Raw genomic sequence first — 26460 nt, 5'->3', positions numbered from 1 at the left:
TAAAACGAAGAAAAACCAATCACGAACCTTTCTGAGATTGTCGATTTTCAGTCAACCATTTTAATACGTTAAGTAATAAGTAAAATCTGTTGTGAACGAATGGGAACTTTTAAACCTGATCTGATAATGAAAATTATGATAATTATGATAAAATTTCATTAGGATGTAACAAACGCGAAAAATTACTGTATCCATATTATGATATAAGTGAGGAACACAGTAAAGAATAGGTGATAAAATGAACCATGACGTCCAAATTGTAAAAGAAAGCCACAATCTATATGTCAATGTAATGTATGAAAACAATCGAATCAGTTATGCTAATCTTTATTCATTTAAATTAAGAAGTATTAAAAAATAGACGAAGTTGCATACAACAATGATAAACTTTTATAGTAAATTTACCACCATCTGGTAAATACTTCTACTGCAGGACTGTTCATGTCAAGGGTTTGGTAAATGAATAAAAGCAATAGTATTATACGGCTGTTCGAAAGTCATAAATCGATTGAAAGAAAACAAATCTATGTAAAGCTAGCTTGATCATGGTTCAACAAATCTATGAGATGCGCCACAATGTTATATGTGAAAATCATTTCATCATTGAACAATGATACGTTTGATTGAAATAAAATAAATATTTTTTCTGACTATCGACTATTCAAACCTTAGCACATATAGTAGGATAAATTTTGACCATTACACATTACGCTTTATTCTTATCTTTGTACTCTACAAGTTCTTGACGACTAGTTCTGTTTGCTCTTTCGAAAGCGCTATCAATGATGTTGTCCCCTATTTCTAACCCTAACCCGTTATGGTGTCCTCTAACTACTAAATGTTTAAGTAGTTATCCAAGTCTAGCTTTTTTCGTATTTTCAGTAGAGCATAATTTATTCTCTTGATTCGCAATGCTTGACTGAATGGGATACCACGGGAGCAGTGTTTAGGATGGCAACTTTTAGGAAAAAGGAATTGATGTTTGTCCGTTTGTTCTTAGTGTAACTAGTAGTATCGAGGAAGTTAATTTTCTCCATGGATGATTCCTATGTAAATTTATTGAACGGTGGAAAGATTACAGTGTTCTAGAAATTCATTAAAATGTTCTTTTGAATCTGTCGATTTGCTATTAATATCGTCAATGAATCGGAACCATGACATACATATATATATATATTTATAAGAAAAAAACGAACACACTTATGAACCACATTTACAAACGACAACCACCAAACAACATACTCTTGACAAAGGTCAAGTGCAAACAAATGTAGCAATACAAAAAATCTTAGTAACATGCTTAGACCCTGTTGTTAAATATTCCGTATCAATACTAGTCAATTGTCTTGGAATGTAGATCTGGATACTTACGTTGTTGGTCAGCTGTATACCGTGTTATAAAGGTTTTCTTTACGTCTATGGAAATATTACTTGTACTGGTTAGTCTATGTTTGCTTATATCCATTTGAAGCTCAACAGTACTTTTCATCCTGTCATAATGTTCTTGTTCTGTGGTAATGTTTTGTATTTTTGTTTTTCAGTTTTGCTTAATTGTGCTTTTTATATATAAAAAAAAGATGTGGTATGATTGTCAGTGAGACCATTGTCAACAAGAGACCTGAGACAATTCTCCTCAAGAGACCAAAATGACACAGAAATTAACATCTTTAGAGTACCGTATGGTTTCTTTCTTTTTCTCTTTTGACATAAATTTGTGCTTTTAGTAATTAAGGTTATAACAAAATGGTAACTGATGTACCCCTGTTGTTTACATTTTTACCTTCTCCGTCTATTTGCTTTCTTCACACATTGTTATCAGTATAATAGAATCTTATGCGATTGTCACACAGTTGAGAGGTTAAGCTAGCTATATATAAAACCAAGTTTCTTTTACCGTTTTCTACAAAAGAGAATGCCCTTTAAATCAGGAATATGACTGTTATCAATTCGTTTGATGTGTTTGAGCCTTTAATACTGCTATTCTATTGGGGCTTTCCATTTGGAATTTTCCTCAGAGAAAATTTTTGTCATTTTATCTTTCAAATGTTTCAACAGGCGTCAACATTCGCCCTAACATGAAATTGTAGCGTTACATAACAAAATAGAAAAACTATAAAATATTAATTGTTATGTCTTATCCTTTGAGTCTTTAATGCTCTTTATTTTTTTAGTTGTTTGACTTTATAACTAGTTTGATATAAGCGTTACTGTTGTTTTAAAACTATTTTGATCAATGCGTTACTGTTGAGTCGTATGTAGACGAAACGCGCGTCTGGTGTATTCAACTATTATCTGGTACGTTTGATAACTATTTACACCACTTGGTCGATGCCACTGCTGGTGAACGTTTCGTCCCCGAAGGTATCACCAGCCCAGTTATCAGCACTTCGGTGATGACATGAACATCAACTATATAGTCATTTTAATAACTTTCCTGTTACAAAACGTTAAATTTTTCGAAAACGAGGGATTTGCTTATCCCAGGAATAGATTACCTTAATCGTATTTGACACATTTTTTTGGAATTTCGGGTTCTCAATGCTCTCCAACTTTTACTTGTTTGGCCCTATAGATATTTTTATCTCAGCGTCACTGGTGAGTTTTGTGAAGACGAAACGCGCGTCTGGCGTATTGAATTATAATCCTGGTATTGATTACTATTTACACTACTGGGTCGATGCAACTGCTGGCTGACGTTTCGTTCCCGAGGGTATTACTAGCCCAGTAGTCAGCACTGCGGTGATGACAAGAATATCAATTAATATATAGTCACTTTATAAATTTCCTGTAACAAAACTTTGAATTTTCGAAAAACGAAGATTTTCTTATACCAGGAATATATATCCTTTGCCGTATTTGGAATTTTACGTCCTCAATGCTCTTCAACTTTTTACTCGTTTGGCCTAATAACTATTTTGATCTTAGCGTCACTGATGAGTTTAATGTATACGAAACGCTCGTCTATGGTATTATATTATATTCCTGGTACTTTTAGTAATCATTAACTCAATCGATAAGACATATCAACAACAAAAAGTACATTGTAAACACAAACGAATAATTTGATATTATACAAATAAAAATATAATGTAGATACAAAAAGAGGGGAGAGGGTTTCAAATAATATCAGAAAAACAACTATTGAAGGAAATAATGTTAAATAATATAAGGGACACAGGTAATTTCAATATATTTAATTTTATTGTAAGAACTGTAGCATATTAATCTATTGTAATAAAAATTCATAACATCTAATAAAAGTTGTTGATTTAGCTTGTAAAGTCCTTATATTTGTTTAAAGTAACATTCGTTTATAGTGTAAAATTGTTTTAACGTTAACTAAGCTACTATTAAAAAATTGCTTGCAAGTCCCTCTCTGTGTTTGATATTAGATAACTGTGGTTAATTTCTCTATAAATCTCTCATGACGGGGATATAAATAATTCTACTTTCATTTATAGTCTTTTTCAAAAATTATGAACTGTTCTTTATATAGGTATTTAATCATTTTAAACATTTCAAATTTATGAAATGATATTTGTACATCAATGTTTTTAATACACCAATGACAAAAACAATTCTCCTATAACTTTTTTTCGAATCGGCACATAATACAAAGGAATGTTACTCTTGCATACAAATAAACATGATGAACATTAATATAAGTAAAGTAATTCATTAAATTATTTATCATAGTGACTTCTGTTTTTTACAAAATATATAATACAGTGAGATATAAAAGCAATAATTAGAACACCCGACCATTTGGGTCTATAAGTCACTTTAAACATAAATGTCAATGGTACGACGAACAAAAATAAATAAAATGTTATCGCAAATTTTCATATAAAAAGTTTTTTCTCTTACTGTAAGCTTGCAATAGATATTTAGCATTTTTCTCGGATGTTGACATAGTAAATATTTAAACTGTTCTTCATTTGATAGAATACAAATTCAAATTCAAATTATTTTATTCAAGAAAACTCACAAAATGCATAAAATGAACAATATAAATGCATATGTACATAAATATTGAGAAAGAGTTATAGCTGACAAAGAGATCTAATACACACATAAAAAGGAAATATTATATTATATGGTAATAATACATAAATTGTCTATAAGTGAGAAATGTTGCAGTTGCAGATTTTTCGTGTAAAATACAATTAATTAACTGTGCATTCGTGCTCCATCCTGAATGAAGATTCTAAAATATAAATATTACCAAAAGTTGATAATCTATAGGATAGTGAAAACTAATAAAAGCTAACCCACTGTAAAATATAATTCTTTGAATTTTTTTAAAACTTCCTCAGAAAAATGCTCGAGACACTTGACTTTCATAGCTTATAACTGACGTTTTTACACAACAGTTAAATGAAGTAGTAAAAGATTGTTTGCTTCTGAAAGTGTAAGACGCAATAAAAATCGTATGCTAGCATCATCTTACCCTAATACAGATTTAATTAAGTCCTGTTCATTTCGATATTGTTTGTTTATGTTAAAAAAAACAGGTTTGAAACAAATCATAAGTACATGTTAAGATCCGACTTAATACCGATATCCCGATACAGTCAGGTAAATATGCTATTTAAATAAGTACATGGAGTTCGAAATTTTGTTCCATAAAATAAACAATTCATTGTTTACAGAACGAGACAAATTAAAGATAAATGGTCATACTACATACTTGTCAAAGGTGGTCAGTATTAAGCATAGTTAGACGAAATATAACACAAAATAAGAAAACATTATTACAAATTATCTCAACTTGTCAATTTAACACGAAAGGACGATTTTTTTAACGCAGGCTCTATATAAAAAGTGAACGTGGATGTGTTGTATACATCCCGAAAACAATTCGACAAGAATTCAATTTTAGACATGTTTTAATTTGTTGATGACAAAACCGATGTACACAATATTCAAAGATAGTATTATAACATTGATAAGATAACCTTTACTACCCAAATTTTGAAGCGTTCGTTTTGCTTATCTTTAGTGTTTATGTTATATTTAGGTAACTAATGTTTGTTTGTCTGTCTTTCTCCTTTTCAGCCATGGCGTTGTCAGGTTATTTTTGATATATGAGTTTAAAAGTCCCTCTGGTATCTTTCATTCCTCCTCTACTAAGATTAATGAATTTTAAAGTCTTTTTATCTGTTCAGGATAAATTACTCATACAATACAAATTTTAATCATTTATTTATTTCTTATTTTGAAACATTTTTTGTTTGTACAACTACATGCAGGTAAATATTGATGCATTAGGTAAAAACTCAAATTATATATACATGTACCGCCAATCAGCACTTTGGATTAGGTCAGTTTCTTGGTATCAATTATTTTTATTCTATTTTGTAGCACTTATATTTTTATGACAATTGATAAAGTTTAGAACAAACCAGAAGCAGAGAAAACATAATTTTCATAATTAGTAGATATAATTAAAAAAAACAAGAAAGGCGTATTTTGGTTCCAAAAGATGTGAATCAACTAATAGTATACAATAAGTGTATGATTGTAGTTTACATGTTTTGAAATAGTTGCTGCTGATTCTCAACTTAAAAATTTACATATAATTATACTAGTAGATAAATAAACATCTTTACAAACTACATGAACTATTTTACTTTAAAGTGTTCGATATGTTTGGATTTGAATCGATATTATTTTCAAGAACACAATTTTGTACGATCATCAAGTAGTCAAGTGAGTAAAACATGAACGTGGCTCTAGATGATGTCATATAACATATATCACTTGATCAATTTACAATACAATACAGACCAGAACATTGGTCTGTTTATGGCAACTTCATTTATTTATACTAGCGTTGTATGACTTGTCTGTAAGGATTCCTCGCGAAGTTTGACTTTTTTAAAATCTAGTACTACCGTATTACTATGGATTTTGTAATAATTTTAGTTTAAAAAAATAAACAAACCTTTTGAAAATATCTGAAACCGATGACTCCTTCATTTTCTCTTGATTTAACAAATGTAATGTGGATTGTTTGAATTTAAAATGATTCAGCGTGTTACTCGTACCATCAAGTATAGATTATTTACATTCACTATGATTTGAGTTTCACAATTTTTAAGTAGTCATTTCATTCAAAGTATGGCAAAGCCTTTCACGATGGGGTTGCACATTCCGATGAATATCTACACATAATTAGATCAAAAATACAATGAAGTACGTTGTAAAATTAAATCGTATTACTGTTTTAAAAACTGTGTAACCCATGTATAGTAATCATGTTTAATTCAGATCTTGCTCGAGGTGATGGAAAAGTTTTTTAAGTTCTAATTAACGTTATGTTGGGTTTTTTTTTATTAACAATAGCAATATACTGGAAAACTCATCTACCAAATTATTTACCACGACGATATTTTTGTTTAAAATAGAACAACATTATTCAATGATTTCAATACACATTTATATTAAATCTATTAAAATTAAAAAAGCTTGTTAACCGGTTAGCGTTGTCTAAGTTGTCTAAGAACTAATTAATTTGGTGATTTTGGATTAACAATAGCAATCAATATACTGGACAATTCGTTTTTCAAATTAAATATCACGACGAAATTATTCAATGATTTCAACACACATTTATATAAAATGTATTAAAATTGGAAAAAAAGTCCGGTTGTATCTTTCGCCCTTCTGAAATCTTCAATTTTCCTATTTGGGATCTATGGTGTGTTAGTCTTTATCTACTTCAAATAGTTTTTGCATGCAGATTCAATATCTCCTAAGATGCATCTAGTTGCAATGGCTTCTTACTGAACGTGTTGTTTGGTAAGCGTTTTGATGGTACATTGATTGGTCTCGTAAATAACGCATTTTTAAAGAATCGGGGCTTTTGTTCAATTTGTCTTTAAAATATACTTTAATAATTCAAAATATTTCTCACATAAGTCAAAAATATCTCTATTTTTAATCTAATTTACAAATGTACAAATGGATATACACAATTTACATTAGATACAATAAATCTTTTTAAAAGACATTATGAAATTTAACAAAATTCCCCACATAAAGACAAACGAATGATGAAATGGTGCAAACAATTAAGAAGGCGTTTCATTTTATGTAGATGAAACATTGACCTAACGGACATTGTTTGAATTTCTTCATTACTAAACATGTTCATACAGGGAAACATTCGAAAATTATATTGATTCTTGTGTCTCTTTGTATTCAATTAATTTCATAATTAACAAAATTCATTGAAATGTACTTTCCAGGTGGATAAATGAAAAAGTTCGGAAAACATTACAAAGAGAATTTTTACACACCATTCCACGAAATATTTTTTTTACCAAAAACCGTTAAAATTTTTGTCAATTTTTTGGCGAATGATCCATGTCTTTCGCCATCTTCCCATATCCATTTTGCTTTTTTATCTGTTGATGTATCTTTTATTATCTTTATTTTTCTTCCATTATTCAACATTTTTGCTCAAGAAAAAAAGTTTTAACGTTAACACCATGTGATATCAACTTTATATTCTATTTCAACTATCACCGTGTAGAACGCCACATGCGGGGTGTCGGCTATGTTTGACACGGGGTGGTAATTTCGAAGCGAAGAGAATCTGTCAAAGTAAGTTCAAGTATCAAAATTTCATTATTTAGAATTCTTATAATCCTGGTACTTTTGATAATTACTTAGTACCATATTATGTACTGCACGGAAGGAACTGTAACACAATATATTTCCTGCAAGCAAAATCATTCGTTTTCATTGCTCTGTTTTCTCGAACACCTCTCCTTAGTTTTCCGTGTTGCAGATTTTGAGGCTTCATATGCAAATTTCTGGATAAAAAACTACTTTAGACGACTTCCCTCTGCATCATTTATTTATAATTGAGTTCCTATTATAGAATTTGATAAAATACCATCTTCATGCTTAAAATTAATTGGTTTTAAAAATAGCTTTTCATCAAAATATAAAGTGTGGCTCGGGGTGTCATATTTTGCATCTCAAGGGGTAGAGGCTTTCAATTAAAAACGAATATATTTACATATGATCGTGTAAATTTGTCTTTTGTCGGATCATTTTTAGTTCAAACACAACTACTATATTATAATAACAAATAAAAACTAAAAGTGTTTCATTTTGTCTGTTTTAGTCATATAAGACATGTGCTTTTGATTTCATAAATAGTAAAAAATGACTAAAAATAATTTGTTTACAGGTGGAAGAAGATTTCTTTTCCTTTTCAGTTACTATCACGGTCAGAAAAAGTCACTGATGTGGCTCAATGCACCGAAACATAGTGGAAAATCACAGAGCAGACCTCCATATAAGATTTTGCCTAAGCCACCAACAGTCAAATTCTTCCAAAATTCATCATCAGGCTCCTACATGTATCAAAAGCGGACGTACATACCGCAAAAAGCTCTCGCTCCAAAAAGAATTCGGTTACTTTCGTCAATGAAACACTCACCGGCATCTTTATCAACAAATGGCAATACAGCTCTGAGGAAACCTGCAGACGATGACACTTCTGTTCTTGTCTAATTCAAAACAGCGATTCAAAATCTTGAGAAAAAAATAAATTTGGCTGCTGATTTCCTAATTTTGATCCAAATGGTAAATTTGATAGGTGGACCAAACAAAATTGAACATATGTCAGAAAGCTTATGTAAGCGCAGAATGGTCAACCCTCAAGACGAAGAAATAAGTTTTGCAGTTCCAAATTGTAAGATACTATCAGAATTCATCGCCATGGACTTTGATACTTAGTATCCTAACGTCCTACCTCTGTGTAAGATATATTGGTTCTAACATTGAACCATTTCATCATGTTCCAAGCGGCTGACATGGTTTCGTTGATACAAAATGTTTACTGTGCTTTCATTAACATAATGGGAGTTTGTTTCAAATATGTCACTGGCACTAGAAAGAACCGAATTGATACGAAAAAGGCAATTTCCACAAAGTTCCGTTAGCTGAATCATTGATCACAAACACCAATCTCGATTGATGCCAATTGTCAACCGCCTTTCCTTAAAACTTTTAAAGACCAAATTTTTGGCGGATAGCGAGCTCTTTACGGCCTTTAAATCGAAAACCTAAATATGTAGGCGCCTCATGTGCTCTTTGACAAAGAAAAGGTTCCAAAAACTTGTCTACTTCCAATAAGTGTTTGCTTTGTATTTTTCTGGTCTTCTAGGACTGTTTTTCTTTCCTTGATTTTTTTCCATCTTCAAAACCATCAACACATAACATAAACTAATGCCTGGTCACACGTTTGAGAGGAACCTGATGAAGACCTTTGATACCAATAATAGAGTTTGACTGTTGGTGGCTTCGGTAAAATCCTTCCGGGCAGTACATTATATGGTACTAAGAATTCTAAATAAAGACATTTTGATACTTAAACTTACTTTGACAGTTTTTCTTCGCTTCGAAATTGCCACCCCGTGTCAAACATAGCCGACACCCCGCATGTGGCGTTCTACACGGTGACTATTCAAACTTCGCTGAGATATTTTTTTATACACACACACAATAATATACAATTCACCTGGAAGGACACATATGATCACATATATATTTTAAATGTTGACATACGTAAAATGTATTTATCAAATCTCAGTATCTCTAGCTAGTGAACAGCACTCATCAATTGGTTGTTGTTTTATTCTCTTTCCCTGGTCTGAAAATATTTTGATCCATATGGTGATGCCATACAATTCACTTCATTGGTAAAGTGTTATGAACATTTTAACATTTAATTTTTTTTTAAATAATTGAGTGTATTTATTGTTATTATTTTTATGTACAAGTCAATGAAACGCTTGTGCATTTATTGAAGTGTTTTAAGAAGTTGAAGTTTGAAAAGGTTTAGATAATTAATGTAGATAAAAAAAATGGGAATGAGTTAAGTTCAAACAGGATAAAATGTACATGTGGTCTGCCTGAGTTGTGTATACCTGCATTGTTATTTATAACTGCTAGTCTAAATGTAATAAACATGAAAATATCATGCAATTAAACGCCAGCATGGCTTTCACTCTTAGTTGTATCGACCATGTTTTGGCAATGCTTGAAAAAAACATGCACACCCATCTTTTCGTGTTGATGCATTCGGGTGCATGTAAGGTCATACGATACAATTTTGATCCCTCGCGTACGATCTCTTTAAACGTAAACTGTGCTTACAAAGTCAATTCAAAATATATAAAAGCACTATACCTCCATGTGCTAAATTTAAAGATAATTGGGATCGATGGATTTTTTACTATCCATTAAATATTCACTTTCTATGACATATTTTTTTTATTTGACAGACACACATAACTTGTTTCCAACGATAAACATACGCGGATTTATGCAAATAGATTTGAAATATCTGTTTTACACTAGTAAGGTATAATTTTGTTTATAAATTCTTTGCAAAGTTTTAAAAAATCACTGGTGATGTTTTTCCTTAAAATCGGTACAACTTCTGTACTCAAAGGGGTCGGTGTACTCATTTGCGAGCAAATGATCAAAGTAAGTCGAAAATATCTTTTCCAGATATTTCAGTTTGGTGTCGCAAAAAATAACAGTTATGTTGGCAATGTCATTATCTCTCCTGTAGCTGTATCTCATGCCCTTAATTGGTAACTTGTTAGTACATTTTCATTGTAAGTTTTACTTTTTCTACAGGCAAAAAAGAGTCGTAGTGCGCTCATAAAATGTGTTTGTCTTTTCTGCATGTTATGCCTGTACCAAGCCAAACAACCTGAACAATGTTTTCTTCGTTGACATGTCATGGTTTGTTAATCTTCATGGGGAGTTTTGTTAGAATTGTTGCGTAAGTGGGTAGTATGATTTTTAAACAACGTGATTGTTTTGTGTTCGAAATATACAAGTGAAACCCTTAACTTGTAAATAATTAACTTATTAAACATGTTAAACAGTTTATGCTATCATAATGTGCGTCGAATATGACATAACTAAACGGACATCTATTAATAAAAGAAACCGTCGAAATCAATAATAGAAAAGAAATCAAAATATTACAAATGAATTATATAATAATACATGTATTGCTCTTCTTTAAATCTTTTATTTTCGAATCAAGTAATTACTCACCTTCTTTAACGTTTTGGTAGATATCCACCGCAGTTGTCATTCCACATTCTTCATATGTATCATTACTGTTAAGTATAGTGGTCAAATATTGAAAACATAAATTCAAGATGAAGAAGACAAAATGAATGACATCAAAACTTAAAACAAACAGATGCACATGATATATGGGAATAATGAGAATCCAAGTATGGTCAACCAGGACAGAATTGGAAGAGGTCTCCTTACAAATAGCAACTTGACATTTACAAAGTTCAAACGCAAAATCAAATAAATCTAAAACAGACGAATAATGGTATATATTACTGAAAACTCATCAATGTCGGTTGCGTTAATGCATGTACCTTTTGAAAGTAGCGTTTCATAGATTGCGACGCTTTGGTAGATTTGAACCGAGTTTACATGGAACAACCAAATTTACAAAGTGCAAGACCAAATATCAAAGAAGAATGTTTGTTAATAGTAAATTGACGCGAATATGAAGAAAACAGATCGTGCAAGTGTGTTAAAAAACGATTCAATGTTCATCCATAATGATATTAGCAGATAATTGAATATTTCATGTTATCATGGTATTAAAGATCAAGATGATAATACAGTCCACTATACCGAATCAAGAAGACAAACCGACTCAAAACTTAATAGTCCCCGTTTGCAAAAATAGATTCCCGTATCACCACAGTCGGAAGAAATTTTTCAAGGAAGATCAGAAACTTGTTAAGACGCGTACGATACAACTGTACATTTCATCATTCTAGACAGTTGTACAATATTAATGTTATATAAAGAGACGACTACGTTATGTGCACCAAAGTAATGGTCGAATTGACAGACGCTATAACTACAAGACAAATAGACGTACAAACAGATTGAAAAGTGTATTGAAGAAAACTATACAGTTCATGATTGGGGTAATAATTTATGTTAAACATCAGTGAAAAATATGATAGTTGTTTTCTATTCATTTGATGTATTTGGCTTTTTAATTTTGCCATTTGTTAAAGGATGTTCCGTTTACAACTTTCCTATGATTTCGATATTTTTTGTTATTTTACTTTGTAACGGCAAATCATATTCCCGTGTTTATATTCTAGGATTTTTGTCAGTGCGTTCAATAACTAAAGTTTGTCGTGGAGGCAAGTTACAAATTACATGGTTATATTGGACGCATATATATATTTGTTGTGTGTGATGAATTCACCATAAGAAGGTCCTAGCAAGTTTATCACATACATTGATAATTACCTGGGCTCTTGAAGAGATCTTGATTCTGGCTCTTGAAGAGATCTTGATTCTGGCTCTTGAAGATGTCTTGATTCTGTTGAATATAGATTTAAAAAAGTTTATCCCCCGATAGTTCATACTCGTTGTATATCTGAACGCTTTCTTTTTAAAATAATAATGAACAAAGTAAACCTTGGATTTCATAAAGCGGATGTTTGGAAATTCGTTTGTGAAGCGGTTATCTTTATGATGATCTAACGACCTTTGCATACCAGGGAAGATTACGCAGAAGTAACGAAAAGTTGTAATCATTTCATATCAAATTTCTTAATAGAAAATGCACATAAGATAAATTCAAAACACCTACTTATTAGACGGTATTAAGAGGCTTGTGGTAATTTGTCCGTTTCTTTATACGACCAGTCGTTATCTCAAGCCAATGAAGTTTTTAGAATATGCCTCCCTTTGTTAACTTTTGATTTTCATTATGATAGCTTCCTTATAATTAATTTCGAAAATAAAACTATCGTTCAAAAAAAGAGCATAAAAGTTTCAAATTCTGCTTGTATCTTTTAATTTGATGATCAAATTTCAATCGAACTATATGATATGATTATTGCAGTCATTAAAGGTAGGTAAATTGAATATTCCGACTTTATTGTACCTGGTTTATGTTACATATGACAAAAACAGCTGATTGTAAAAACTGCTCTACTGGGGATAAAAATATTTGTTTGATGATCTAAAACACTATTTCGATTTTGATTCAAATCTAGTCCTCTGTGGATGAATGTGATCCCAATTGTTTGAATATGCTGAAATATGATTTTTTTTTTATTTAAATAGGTAGATAGTGATTTAGTATCAGCTGTTATTCGTGATCAATGAAAATTGACTTTGTATGTTGTATGAGCATTCATTCTACTTGAGATTCGACAGTTGCACTCGAATCAAAATAGAACACTAGATATATATAGCATTGAACTAGCAAAGTATCATCTGGTCTTTAATGTCGTGAATGCAATATTTATTTATGAGGCATACCTGATTGAGACTGCAATGTGGAATATGGTTCTGCAACCGCCGGATTGCTTCTGTGTACTTCTATATATTCATCAGATCTGTAAGAAAAGACGAAAAATTTGTTAGTGTTTGATCGATATAGAAAATTAGTATCATGATTGGCTATAACATCCAGTATGATAGTAGTAAATTATTGAAAATATGGTAAAGTTGACAATTGTTTATGACGCATGCTAATTCATATTTGCATGTTTATGCTTTGGGCGATATCGTATTTGAATATAAATCCTAAGTAAATGTATTCATAATACCTACGCAGCTGATAATTTTTGTATGGTCCTCAAACCTGAAATACATAGAAAGATACATGAATACTTTTAATAAAAAACTTTCTTAATACGTTGTAAAATGTTGCGAGAGTTACTACAGCGACATTCCAACTCAAGGGTAGAAAAAAACTGACACGACGACATTGCTAAACATTCAACCAGACATAGCAGTATGCAAAATACACCAAAACAAACCAAGGATTGAGTGAAAATTGCAAATGAAAACAGATCTAAAAAGCTATATGTTTGAATAAAATGAAGGTCATATTATACTTTTTAATAGTAATACTGGCCTGTTAGTGTGGTAGTTGTGCTAACAAAACACATCCTTTGAAGTAACACCATGACCAATGAAACTACGAACAACCAATAATCGAAAATGCATCGCAGACACAAAATACTGAACCACAAAATAATTAAAGCAAAACATACTCCGGAATAATATGCATTTCTTTGTCACTTATAGCAACTGTCGCATCACACGTTGGCATAAACAACACTCAATGATTATCACATAAGAATAATAATATTTACGCAAAATTGTTTTGTCTACGTTTAGATAAAAAAAATATTTGTTGGTGAAAATATAAATAGTCAGCTTAAGAAGACAATTAAGATTGATCATACAGGGTAACATTTGCTCAGAACATGTTTGTGAAGAGTTCTACGTTGATAACAATACTTTTCACCTAATCAGAGATTTGAATCTTTACAAACATGTTCAGGTCGAACAGCAAAGCAAACCTGTGTTACTGATTTTGATTGAAACAATGCACATATCGAAATAAACCATTACTTAGAACGACGAAAGCTATAAGTTAAGGAATCACAAATCATGAATAAAACAAAACTTAAAACAAATAAGGTTTAACATAATCAAATTCCGTTAATGATTCACTTAACATGAAGGATATGAGGACTTATGTAAACAAGTGAAGGTATAAGGCATCATTTTAGTACCCTGAGGTTATATATATTTGGATTTTAACAAGGTACATTGTGTATCTAACAAATCTGTAAGTTTGTGGAAACATATCTAAGCTATATTTCAACTTGCATGTCAAGTGCTTCCAATCAAGTAAGATTCATCTTTTTTTTACTTGAATTGCATTTTTTTTGCAATAAATTGAATGAATATGTTAAATTATCCCTTGGTATCTTTCGCCTCTCTTTTACCTGTCTTTTTGGTATCTACTTAAAGATCCATTCATTTAATCTGTGATGAAATTTACCAGTATAAATCAACATTCAAAACGTTACATGCATGATAAGAAATGTCTTTTTGGTTGATTTGCATCGACGCGTAAAAAAACATAGGAATACGAATTTATGACGTATACCTTTAAAGATTGAATATTAAAAGTTAGTTTTATTTGACGGACCAAAAATCATACAAAATATCCCCAAATTGAAAACACCTCCTGTATCACATACAGGGAGTGTGATACGGGAGGTGTGATACAATGCTGCACTACAAGTCTAAAGTTTATATCTTTATCTTAAATTTAAAATCACAATAACAAGTACGAAATATATGATAAACGTTTTTATCATATACTTAAACTAAATAACATGATTTTTACTGTATGATAATAGCATTATATTAACGTAAATTCCATATTTTGTCGAATTGGTGCTTAGCGGACTGATATGAAAAGTTTATCACATGCTTCGATTGTTATCACATGCCTTTCCGTCACGTTATCGCATGGCATTACGGTGATACTCGGCAAATTCCGGAAAATACACCTCAATAATACGTTTTCTATGAAAAACATTACAAAGTAGTATACAAAACAATTATTTGGGTACTGGAAAGATGTATATTGTGTAAAATAATGAAAACAAAACAAAAAACAAAAAAACAACTAACAAACAAATAATTAAATGAATGCATTTTTAAAAGTTTCAAACATAATTTAGAAATTTACTTTAAAAAAGTTTACTTTTCCAAACAGTGTTCATTATGTATATTTTTGTCGATTCGTCCATATCAAAATATGTTTCTTCTCTGTTGAGGCATATGTAAGAAAGATTTCATATCGAATGTACTATATTTGGGGTCCGACGTCCGTGAAATTTTCACTCTTTGAACTTCTATTTGGGAACAACGTAAAAGGATCAATATATGAATCTGTTATTTTTCTCCATTGTTGAAGCATATGATAAAAAGATCATAACATGTCATTTTTCATATCGCATGTATAATCAGCCCTCGGTCAATATCAACCCCCATGCGGCTCTTGGGTTGATATTGAACCTAGAGCTGATAATACATGCGATATGAAAAATGCCATGTAATAATCTGATATTATCGCACAGATAAATACCAGAAAAGAACAAGCAAGCAACAATTTATTTTTACGGGACATAGAGTAATCTGAAACATTTCAATATGATACAATTTTCTAAAACAAACGACAATTTGGAATGCATAAATATACATCGGAGTAGCAACAATGTTGAAGCACTTTAACTATGTTAATGCAATGGTTGTAATAAAACACATAGCTCACATTTGCAAATAACGAAAATCGTTCCGGGAATTAAGACTATTAAACCAATCACCAAAGTTGTAATTCCTGCTGCAAAAATCCTTGGGTATTCATTTGTGACCGCTCCAACTTCATCTTTTGGACATACAAAGCGATAAAAAATTATATGTTAGAGTGATTCAATTTAATGTATTTTGTATAATATGATTTCCATTGCTAATCTTTTGTAGATGAGTATTTTTATGATATTATTTGCATGTTGTTTTTCGTTGCTTTGATATAATCAAATGCATTACCTCTAAATAAATCCGTTTATATCAAATTGACACAGTATCCAAAATGGCTTCATTTGTGTTCATGGGTTTTTGTACTAGTTATTTATAAACTTTATTTTCAGTCTGTGATACGCTTTAACTGACATTCTATACTTTCATTGCATTGCGATTGTAATTATCAAATAGTAACTGATCAAGTCAGATACTGAAGTCTCTAACGTTTGTCAGCTCTTTCCTGAATATTTTCAGTATTACCAAGCTTAAAGCCGCTATTATTTAACATTGATATACATTTTGAAAATTAAGTTCGATGCAAAACATCAAACATCCCTTTTTCTAATTAGAAACGATATTGTAACAAGCATTTAGTTCAAAATTTGTTCAACCAAAATATATTTCTAATTTGATATTTAACTATTTTTATTTTACTATGAGATTGACAAGCAATAAAGTGTCTTTATTTTTAATAAAAGCAATGCAAAATATTATTGAAAGTGTCGAAACATTTACCTTATTTTTTCCCTTATGAATCAATTGACATGTGAACTGCGTATCAAAATTATAAACACAAATAATTAGATAGATGTCATCATTAGTTTTCCCATTCTAAATCAATTATCAGCTTTTATTCAAGCATTGCATTAATCGTTGATTTAACATATAAACAACACACAACAAATAAAAAAAATGCATCGTATTGGCATAATGTAAATAATATTTATATACATGTAATGTATTGATTTAACTGATAATGCAAATACTGTGGTACGATAAGATATAACTGTTACTTGCTCAGAAATAAAAACAAAATCCATCGAAAGCAGAATAGTTAGGTCAGGTCAGGTCAAATCAAATGTGACATCGGATACACTTAATAATATGAACATTTATTATCATATGATATGATACTTGTTTATGAAACTTTCGCGATTATGGTTGTGAAAATGATAGATAAATACTAGTACTTAAAAGATATCAATAAATCAACGGTGTCATTTATATAAGAAACTAATTGGCATTGTATTACTTGATTTATTTCACTTGACTGGGCGGGGTGTAAGAAGTTCGCTCATTTCAAATCAGTCCATCTATAGACAGGTGTTTTGGATATACTCATCAATGAAGTGTCCAGTTATTCGTCCCGTATACACTCACTTCTTTTGTTTATGGGGTTGGTAACACTGATAAGTGATTGGAATTCAATAATAATTATACCGGCAATTATCCTTATCACAAACATCTTCAATTAGACTGTCCTTATGCAAACTAAAACATAAGCTCCGCCCTATCAGTTGAAATAACAATAATAATATATGTATTTTAAACCATACTTGAGAAAGTAAAATTTATCTCCCCATTCATTGATTGGCAAGTATATTTATAAGATGTAAACTGATACAACGCAAACTTCTTTTTAGATTTCCGACAATGGATTCATTTACAAACTTCAGATCATTAAAAATACTATGCAAATTCTCATTTGGTAAAACATTTTCTGCATAAAAAAATCAACAGAAGTTTTAATTGAAATCATTCATACATAGACCCCTAAAGGTGACCTTTAGTTGTTTTCTGCTCTCTGGTTGTTGTCTCTTTGACACGTTTCTTTTATTCTATACTAAATATTCGGGCAATGTAATCGCACCGAACAAAAGCAAAAAGAAGAACAAGAATAATATTTGTGTAGATAATGGAATAATAATGAAATTGTTGCATTGTAATAGTATACCTTCAAATGTTATGGTTATATTTTCTACAATGCATCCGAATCTATTGCATACATGTATTCCATATTCACCAAAGTCATTTTTCGAGTTAATATGTATAGAGGAATATATTCTATATCTGTAATCATATCTATCTTTTTGAACCATCCAAATGAATCCAGTGGAACGAATCCATGCTACACTTGGCTTCGGGAAGGCAACTATCTGCATTACTATATCTTCAGTTCCGTTAACTTTTGTTTCAATATTCTTGAAGTTTGATATGACATTCCGAGGTTTACCTGCATTTTATTTTTTAAATCATAAAACATATTTATATATATAAAATATATTATATATAATATATAACAAGTCAAAAAGGGTACAACATCACCATAAAATAACTATAAAATGAATTTTTTTTAGTTATTTCGGATAACAGATATCCTTCTTCGGTAATAGCACGATGTTCACTGAATCATGTCAATCTCTTCAAATTAAAACACTATCAAAATCTTGAAATTTATACAATAAAAACATTTTAAGCGAACATCAGAGACGCTGTACAATTTTACAATTTCCAAACACGGCGCAAAGACTGCAAATATATGCAAAAATAAAAATAGTTATTTGCGATGTGAACTGGCACAACTCTAAATTTCCAAAGGTGGTGACAGTTAAGATGTTACAACAACTGCATGGATAGCAGTCCCCAAATAAAACAAAATGCCCTTACCTATCCAGGTTGGTATAATATTTCAAATTTGACAACGGTAGGGGAATTGCAACAACAACTATATATTTAAGCCTTCCAGACGAATAGCAGTTTAATAATGATTAGAACAATAAGTAAAATTTTATTTAATAAGGTAAAATAATTGAACGTGGTTGCGTATTTATACACCCATCCCAAATGAATGGAGCCCTGTAATTTAGACTGGTTTGATATGTTTTAAAATCTTCATACTGTAAATCCAGTACGGAAGCGGGAGTTACTGGAAACAAGTGATAGTAGGAACAAAAGTGATGACAGGAAAATGAGTGACTCATTCTATGTTTTTTATTTATGCCCACTGGGGAAACTGTCTTTAACTTTCTTATCCAAAATCTTTCCCGAGCGACTCTGTCGACCTTCGACCAACCCTCGTTGTGATCTATGATTGTGATGGAAAGGTTTTTGAGATCAGCTTGGGTGTGCCCATGTGATCTCAAATGACGACTTACGGGTAGGTCGGGCTTGCAAGTGTAGTTCGATGACCATTCATGCGTTTGTTGGATGGCTGCTCAGGCTCGCCAAACATACTGCATGCCACATCGACAATGAAGGAGGTATACAACATTCTGGGTTTTGCAAGTTACATTGCAAAATATAGTGTACACAGACCCAGTCGAGTGGCAAATAAATGTTTGAGTATTTAGTATTTGTTGACAAGTCAGAAATCGTCTGTTATCACATGATTTGCACCATTCTGCAGTTGAACAGCTTTTGTTTGAGGATACATCAGCTCTTACAAATAAGTCTTTCAGACTTGCTGGTCTCCGAAAAGCAAAGACAGAAGGATTGGGAAAGATCTTGGATAATTTTGGGTGCTTGGCAATAATTTGCCAATTGGCATGGAACAAACGGGACTATTTTGCTGCGCCTCTTTCGTTTGTACTGTAACAGGTCATTGCGGCTGATATTATTAGCACGCGCAAACCTCTTATTCATGTCCAATTTCTTATAACCTCGTTCGGTCAAAAATCCGCGAAATTCCTGTAATCGTTTAGTGACAGCCTCCTCAGAGGAGCAAATCCGCTTGACTCTGATAACTTGACTGTACGGGATACTTTTTGTACAGTGTTTGGGGTGATAGCTTTGGAGAGAAAGGTACTGATGTTTATCTGTAGGTTTTCAGTAGAGGTCTGTTGATATGACACCGTCCTTTATAGATGTGGTTGTGTCTAAGAAAGATATTTGAGAGGCAGAAATTTCATACGTAAATTTAATTGCCTGATGGGCGTTGTTTGCATGTCTGATCAAATCATCCAGTTTTTGTTGGGATTCAATCCGTTTCATGTCAACATCATCAATGAAACGGAACCAAGACAGAGGTTTGGATAAAGATGAAGAAATAATTTGTTTTTCTAATTTTGTTTTTCTAATATATGTACGGCCTTCAACAATGAGCAAAGCCCATACCGCATAGTCAGCTATAACAGGCCCCAAAATAAAATGCCGTCAAATGTAACTTCGAGAACTAATGTCGGGCGTTCATTGTTGTCTTCATAAATAAAGGCAACAGTAGTAAACCGCTGTTCGAAAGTCATAAATTGTTGGAACATAAACAAATCCGGGTTACAAACCAAAACCGTAAAATTGACAGCTGCAAAATGATTATTAAGAACGAATTAAAAAGCTATTTGATAGATAACCATAACAATATTAAAATAACGGAATATTTCGTACATTTTCATGAAATGAATATAAAGTTTGGCAAATTAAATTTTTAATGCATCCGATACTGTGTCAAATTGTTTCTATTGAGGTTATAGATCAATTTTCCCATCGAATTTCAAAATGTGAAACACCGCACAGAAAAAAACGTTTTTAGTATCGAAAAAAAACTAAAATGTCAGGAAATCGACAGACTTTTAAACAAAATATATATGTAGGCCAATGTTAAGATATTAAAGACAGTGTTTACCTTTTTGTTCAAGTAACCAGTACATCCAATTAACACATAACAGTTACTTTTTAGTGAAGAATTTTTTTCCAAAAACAACGATGTTTGATTTGACAAACTTTTAATGAATAATCTGTTGCAAACCAGACGTTTAACAAGCAATAATCAATTCAAATTAAATGTGACAATAACTTTTATATAATATTCTCCCATTTACTGTTATATCACAACGAGGACAACACTATTCGCTAAATGAAAAACCAATCCAATTAACATATAAATCTCGTTACGTTTATATCAATAAGCCAGTTACGATTGATCTGACTTATATCAGAATGAAATGATACTTTATTGGGCTTGAAATGATGTGTTTATACCTAAAATACTGGCTGGCTTCTTCGTGGTTTTTTTTTTAAATCTCAAATAGTAGCAAAATAAGAATAATGATGTTGTAGAGATATAAATTCACGTCATACTATTGCTGAAGTAAGGATTTGGATATAGTTTCAATTCATGATATGATATTTTAGGCATTTGCACTATTTATAAAGAAGTATTTCAGACTTTGACAATATATACTTCTGAGTGTCAACTACGAAAGCGGCAACAGTTTTCGATTTATATATTTTTTTTATATATTGAAACCTTCTTTTAGATTAAATATTTCAGCAAATGTCAATTATATTTCAAGAAATAAAAATGTGATTGTGTGGAATTAAAAATTCATTAATTCATAACCGTTTTACAACCCGTTCCTTTGCAACGCCAACGCTTACGGTTTTTTCAAGCACCGGGAAGTTTTTTTTCGACTTTTACAAATCAATGCCATGAATAAAAAGTAAAATCACAAAAATACTGAGCTCCGAGGAAAATTCATTCGGAAAGTCCCAAATCACATGGCAAAATCAAATGACAAAACACATAAAAACGAATGGACAACAACTGTCATATTCCTGACTAGGTACTAGCATTTAAAAAATACTCTCATTGTTGACGTCTTAATAGTTAAAGAAACAGTAATACAAACATAGTACAACAGTGCTATTATATGTAAACAAGGTAAAGGAGTAGGTTCAGTAAGACCCCTTTTTGGCCCCAAAATAGAGCAGTTTTACAAAATTGTTAAAATGTAAACCTTTAGTTATTTATTGGACAGTAGAATGCTTCTGCTACATAAATATGGGCTGTTTTTGACAATACAATGCACATATATCCGGTGCTAGCACCATTAAGTCATGCTAAATTACTGAAATCCTCATAATTCTAGCATTTTAGTTAAATTTTAGACGGTTTTCGTGTAAAACGAAAGTGGCCGCATTCGTGTTCATCCTTAATATTGAAATATAAGTTGTATTTTATGATAATACATAACATATATGAAGGTTGAGGATGAACACGGATGCGGCCACTTTCATTTTTACCAAAAACCATCTGAAAAGTGACAATTTTCGGCGTATGATGTAGATTTTTCATATTTGAGCTTGAATCGGATCGTTTTTAATGACTAAATCTGTTAAAATCTTTCACATAAACTAATTAATTCAAATAGAATAGACACTTAAGTGTTTAAAAAGTGGTCAAAATCTTTCGTCAGATGAACCTGAAATTTGAGGCCAAAATCGGTCCTTACCGGACCTACTCCTTTAATGTTTATAAAGTCAAACTGAATAATAAAGGTATACTTAGCTTAAAGAACTACAATGATATGAAAATTTTTCAAATATAATCTTGTGACGAATAAAAGAAATGCCACGAGATTAGTTCGTTAACTAATTAATGCAACATTTGATGTAGGTTATGATTTTTAAACTAAACATTATATAACTTATGTTAAGAGTCTATATTGGTATATACTCCTTTCAATATACTTACAATATATCATCAAGTTTACTGTTCTGGCATCTCCATATTTAATTCCATTGAAAGCCTGTATAGTATAGTTTCCTGAATCTATACATGTTAGAGAAGGGAGTTCCGATAAAAACGCAATACCCCTTTTCTTATAACGTAGTGGTGGAAACGTTATCAGAGATGTGCGTAATACTAATTGCGGATCAGGGTTACTTTCAATACTCAATTTCATCTTGAGATTGACATCTTCACTGAAACTATAAACTGTAGCGTTACTCCATTCATTAGTTTCAATTTTATCACTAAGCAAAAGCTCCCTGATTTTTGAGGAATCTGAAACGAAATATGCAATAACTCATAAATTTTTGTATCAACTTAATTTCAAACCATAACAGTATGATATGCTTAACATGTTTTAGCAATGTAAAAATAAAACCAAAATACTAATGCAGTGTTTTGTGCCTACTGAGTAAAACTTCTCTTTTTCTGTATAAAAACGTCAGACTGCACGTTAAAATATGAAGAATATATATATATATATAACTCGTCTAAACATCAACTCAACAATGTTAGATCTGTAAATTTGCTTTCGCAAATTTTTGGTTCTTCCCTCGCCGGGATTCGAACCCATGCTACTGTGATATCGTGACACCAAATCGCCTGCACTGCAGCCGTCCCGCTAGACCACACGACCACCTGGGCTCTCAAAAAAAGAGCTTTCGCTGGCCGTGTGTTACCTTTCCTCGTCAGTTTTAATCTAGCGGCGTACTACAGTACATGATATATAAGGCATAAGATGTATATATATATATATATATATATATAACTTTTCTATCTTAGCGTAAGACAGCATGATCAAGATTTTGCAAGAGATTGAAAATCCTGTTTTGATTAAATATTCTATGTAGGTCATTGAGTTGAATGAGCATCTGGCACTTAAATATCTAGTATGATCAAAATATTCTATAATGATGAACGTCATTATTCAAGGAATGACTGTAATATTTTTATGTTTGTGAAGAAATAACATACAAAATGTGGTGCACACTGCATAACGCGCGTAACGGGTTATTTCACAGTGTGTACCACATTTTGTATGCTATTTCGAATAGACAGAAAACATTTAAACCGTAGAAAACCATGAAAATACGTTGATGACGTCACGGTCACATGACTAAATTATGGCTCTTAGCTGATAAACAAAACAAAATCAGCGTTACATCCAAAATTAAATTATTTCATATTAAATATGGTTGCCTTTCAAGAATTGATTGAATTTTCATAAGGTTAAGCGATTGAAGCGTGTCCCTTTTTTAAAGAGTAAATTAATCTTTGAGTAAATTAATCTTTGATTAATTATAAATCGTTGTCATTTTTAATAAATCAGGTTGAAGTACAAATACAATATTTATATTTTTAAATGAAGTCTTTAGACAACTATGCTTTGCGATTCAAACCAAACATAACTTATGTAAGGCCTAGTTTGTTTATATGTGCATTACATCGAATGATTGATTAACTTATTTAGGTTTAATTATTTTACAAAAGAGTACTTCCATTGCAATTAGTTGCTAACTATGGCTCGGTTTTTTTCATGTTAAGTGTAGAATCATTTTGTTAATCTTAGTAAGCACTCTATAATGTAAGCTTTTATAAATAAATTGATACTTACACTGTACATTTACTTCTATATCTACCTTTCGCATAAAAGTTATATCATAAGGATGAACAACACTGCAACGATAGATCCCAGCTTTATTCCTCTTTATGTCTGTTACAGTTAGAATCGGATTTAAATGAACAAGTTCAAAATGTTCTGATTTTTTATATTTCCAATTGAATATACATTTCGGATAACAATCGGCAGTGCAATGTATAGGTCCTAACTTAGATCCTTCTGTAACATTGATAACTGTGTATTCAGGTTTCACCAAAACTATGTCAGGACCATCTATATCAGTTAAATATATAGAGATTGCTACATGGCCTTTACCATATCGGCGCGGGTATCATCCCGAGTCCCCCATATCAACCCGAGACGTATGAAAAGGCCATGTAATAATATCTTGATCATATACTTCCAACAATTGTTTTTTGAATGGCAAATAAACAAATAAAATAACTGTCAAAAACTTTATAAAAAAGTTAAATTATGAATCCAACGAATACACTATAATTGTCCAACAATAGCAATTTTCTCCATATTTATTTTTGGTACCATTTCCTATAGAGGCATTTTGAAACATTGAAAATTTGGAAGAGTTTTATGATCGTTATTACTTCATGTTTGTTGTACTATGAAATGATTCATAATTGTCAATGGCATTTGTAAGCAAGTACTAAAGTATTACCATTTTAGAAATCTAAATCATTAGATTTAGCTATGTTAACATCTGTTTTTTCATTAACAGATGGTTCTGTACAAACAGATTTACCACTTTATTTTTTAATACACCTTATCGCTATGTGTACGTCATTACTGGAAATCACAAAAGTTCCCGTAAAGTTTGACGTCATCATAAAATATATCTGACGTCACAATTGAAAAGTTAACAGGCCATACTGGATATACCTGTAGTAACTTGCACGAGAGGCACTATTATGGGGTTTGTGCACGAGATGCCCCTGATATGGGTTATGAGCCCGGGTGGGAAATTATGGCCTGTGTACTTCCGCTCATTACACATATGTAAAAGCTATCTTATTAATGCTAAGTACAAGATAAATATTGTTATCTAGGTATTTGTTCCTAGTGTGTTAATTTACGTTTTTTTGATTGAGTAAAGCCTTCCAATTGATATTTTATCGAGTGTTTTTCTATGTTGTGATGTTATACTATTGTCTCAGTAAAAGGGAGAAGGTCTGGTACCGTTAAAACGTTTAATCCCACTGCAAATGTTTGCACCTGTCCTAAGTCAGGAATCTGACGTACAGTAGTTTTCGTTTGTTCATGTATTTTATACGTGTTTCTCGTTTCTCGTTTTATAATATAGATTAGACCATTGGTTTTCCCGTTTGAATGATTTAACACATGTAATTTGGGGCCCTTCATAGCTTGTTGTGCTACATTTCTCTTTAGCACTGATGAAGGTACATGTCAAGGTAACGGATAGAATACGATAGACAGATCGCATTACAGCAAAATAAAAATGTTAATTCATGTTTCAATTCTGCTGTAAAAGTGTGATGCTTTGAGTCTTTAAGAATTAAGAGTTAAACCCCTTTTGATTTACAGGTGTCATATATCACTAGTATAGAGATAAACTCCTAAAAAACAGACTTCAAATTTCTTACACCAGACGTCCGTTACATCTACCTAAGACTAATCCATGACGCTTGAGTAATAAGTAAAAAAAAAGGCCAAATAAAGTATAAAACACACTTGAAGCATTAATGTGACGCAACTGGCTACCACACTATAGTTGTCATTAAATATTGATATAACTAAATTATACTTACAATACTGACCCAACGTAACAGTATTACTCATGTTGGATGCCTTCCCACGATCGTCTGTTGCCTGACATGATACGTCTATTCCTGTATCTGACTTTGTAAGTGATTTTAATATTAGCTTATTGCCGTTGGTATATCCTCTTGGGTTTCCAAAATACTGATATGACAGCTTTGATGGTACGTATTCCGGCCACCGTTGCACGGTTGAATTACAGGTAAAGGTAATGCTGTTGTTGGCGAAAGGACGTTCGGCTTTAATGGTTAAAATTGGATTCATTGGTCTAGCTTAAATATTTTAAAACAATTTAGTTAGCGTGTATTGTGTATGTTTTTAAATTCAT

At 31.4% G+C, this 26460-nt stretch overlaps 1 protein-coding gene across 4 annotated transcripts in view; it reads right to left on the bottom strand.

Moving 5' to 3' along the window:
- Nucleotides 1-3179: 3179 nt before the first annotated feature.
- Nucleotides 3180-26460, bottom strand: part of LOC139523408 (cell adhesion molecule CEACAM1-like) — a 35799-nt gene continuing 12518 nt past the window's right edge. For 2 of the 4 annotated variants that reach the window (XM_071317435.1, XM_071317437.1), the window contains 11 exons: nt 26123-26404; nt 24336-24614; nt 22685-22996; nt 18170-18448; nt 16187-16300; nt 13657-13687; nt 13363-13439; nt 12340-12412; nt 11098-11162; nt 9589-9673; nt 3180-4207 (listed from right to left, as the gene is read on the bottom strand). In XM_071317435.1, coding sequence (XP_071173536.1) covers nt 9603-9673; nt 11098-11162; nt 12340-12412; nt 13363-13439; nt 13657-13687; nt 16187-16300; nt 18170-18448; nt 22685-22996; nt 24336-24614; nt 26123-26404 — 1583 coding nt within the window. In that variant the 3' untranslated portion in view covers nt 3180-4207; nt 9589-9602. Of the gene's footprint in view, nt 4208-9588; nt 9674-11097; nt 11163-12339; nt 12413-13362; nt 13440-13652; nt 13688-16186; nt 16301-18169; nt 18449-22684; nt 22997-24335; nt 24615-26122; nt 26405-26460 lie in introns of those variants that run through there. The other 2 variants (XM_071317436.1, XR_011664607.1) reach the window with 2 other exon arrangements.

The sequence above is a fragment of the Mytilus edulis genome, chromosome 5, assembly GCF_963676685.1.
Source record: "Mytilus edulis chromosome 5, xbMytEdul2.2, whole genome shotgun sequence".
Lineage (NCBI taxonomy): Eukaryota > Metazoa > Mollusca > Bivalvia > Mytilida > Mytilidae > Mytilus > Mytilus edulis.
This window is presented reverse-complemented; position numbering and strand designations above follow the sequence as displayed.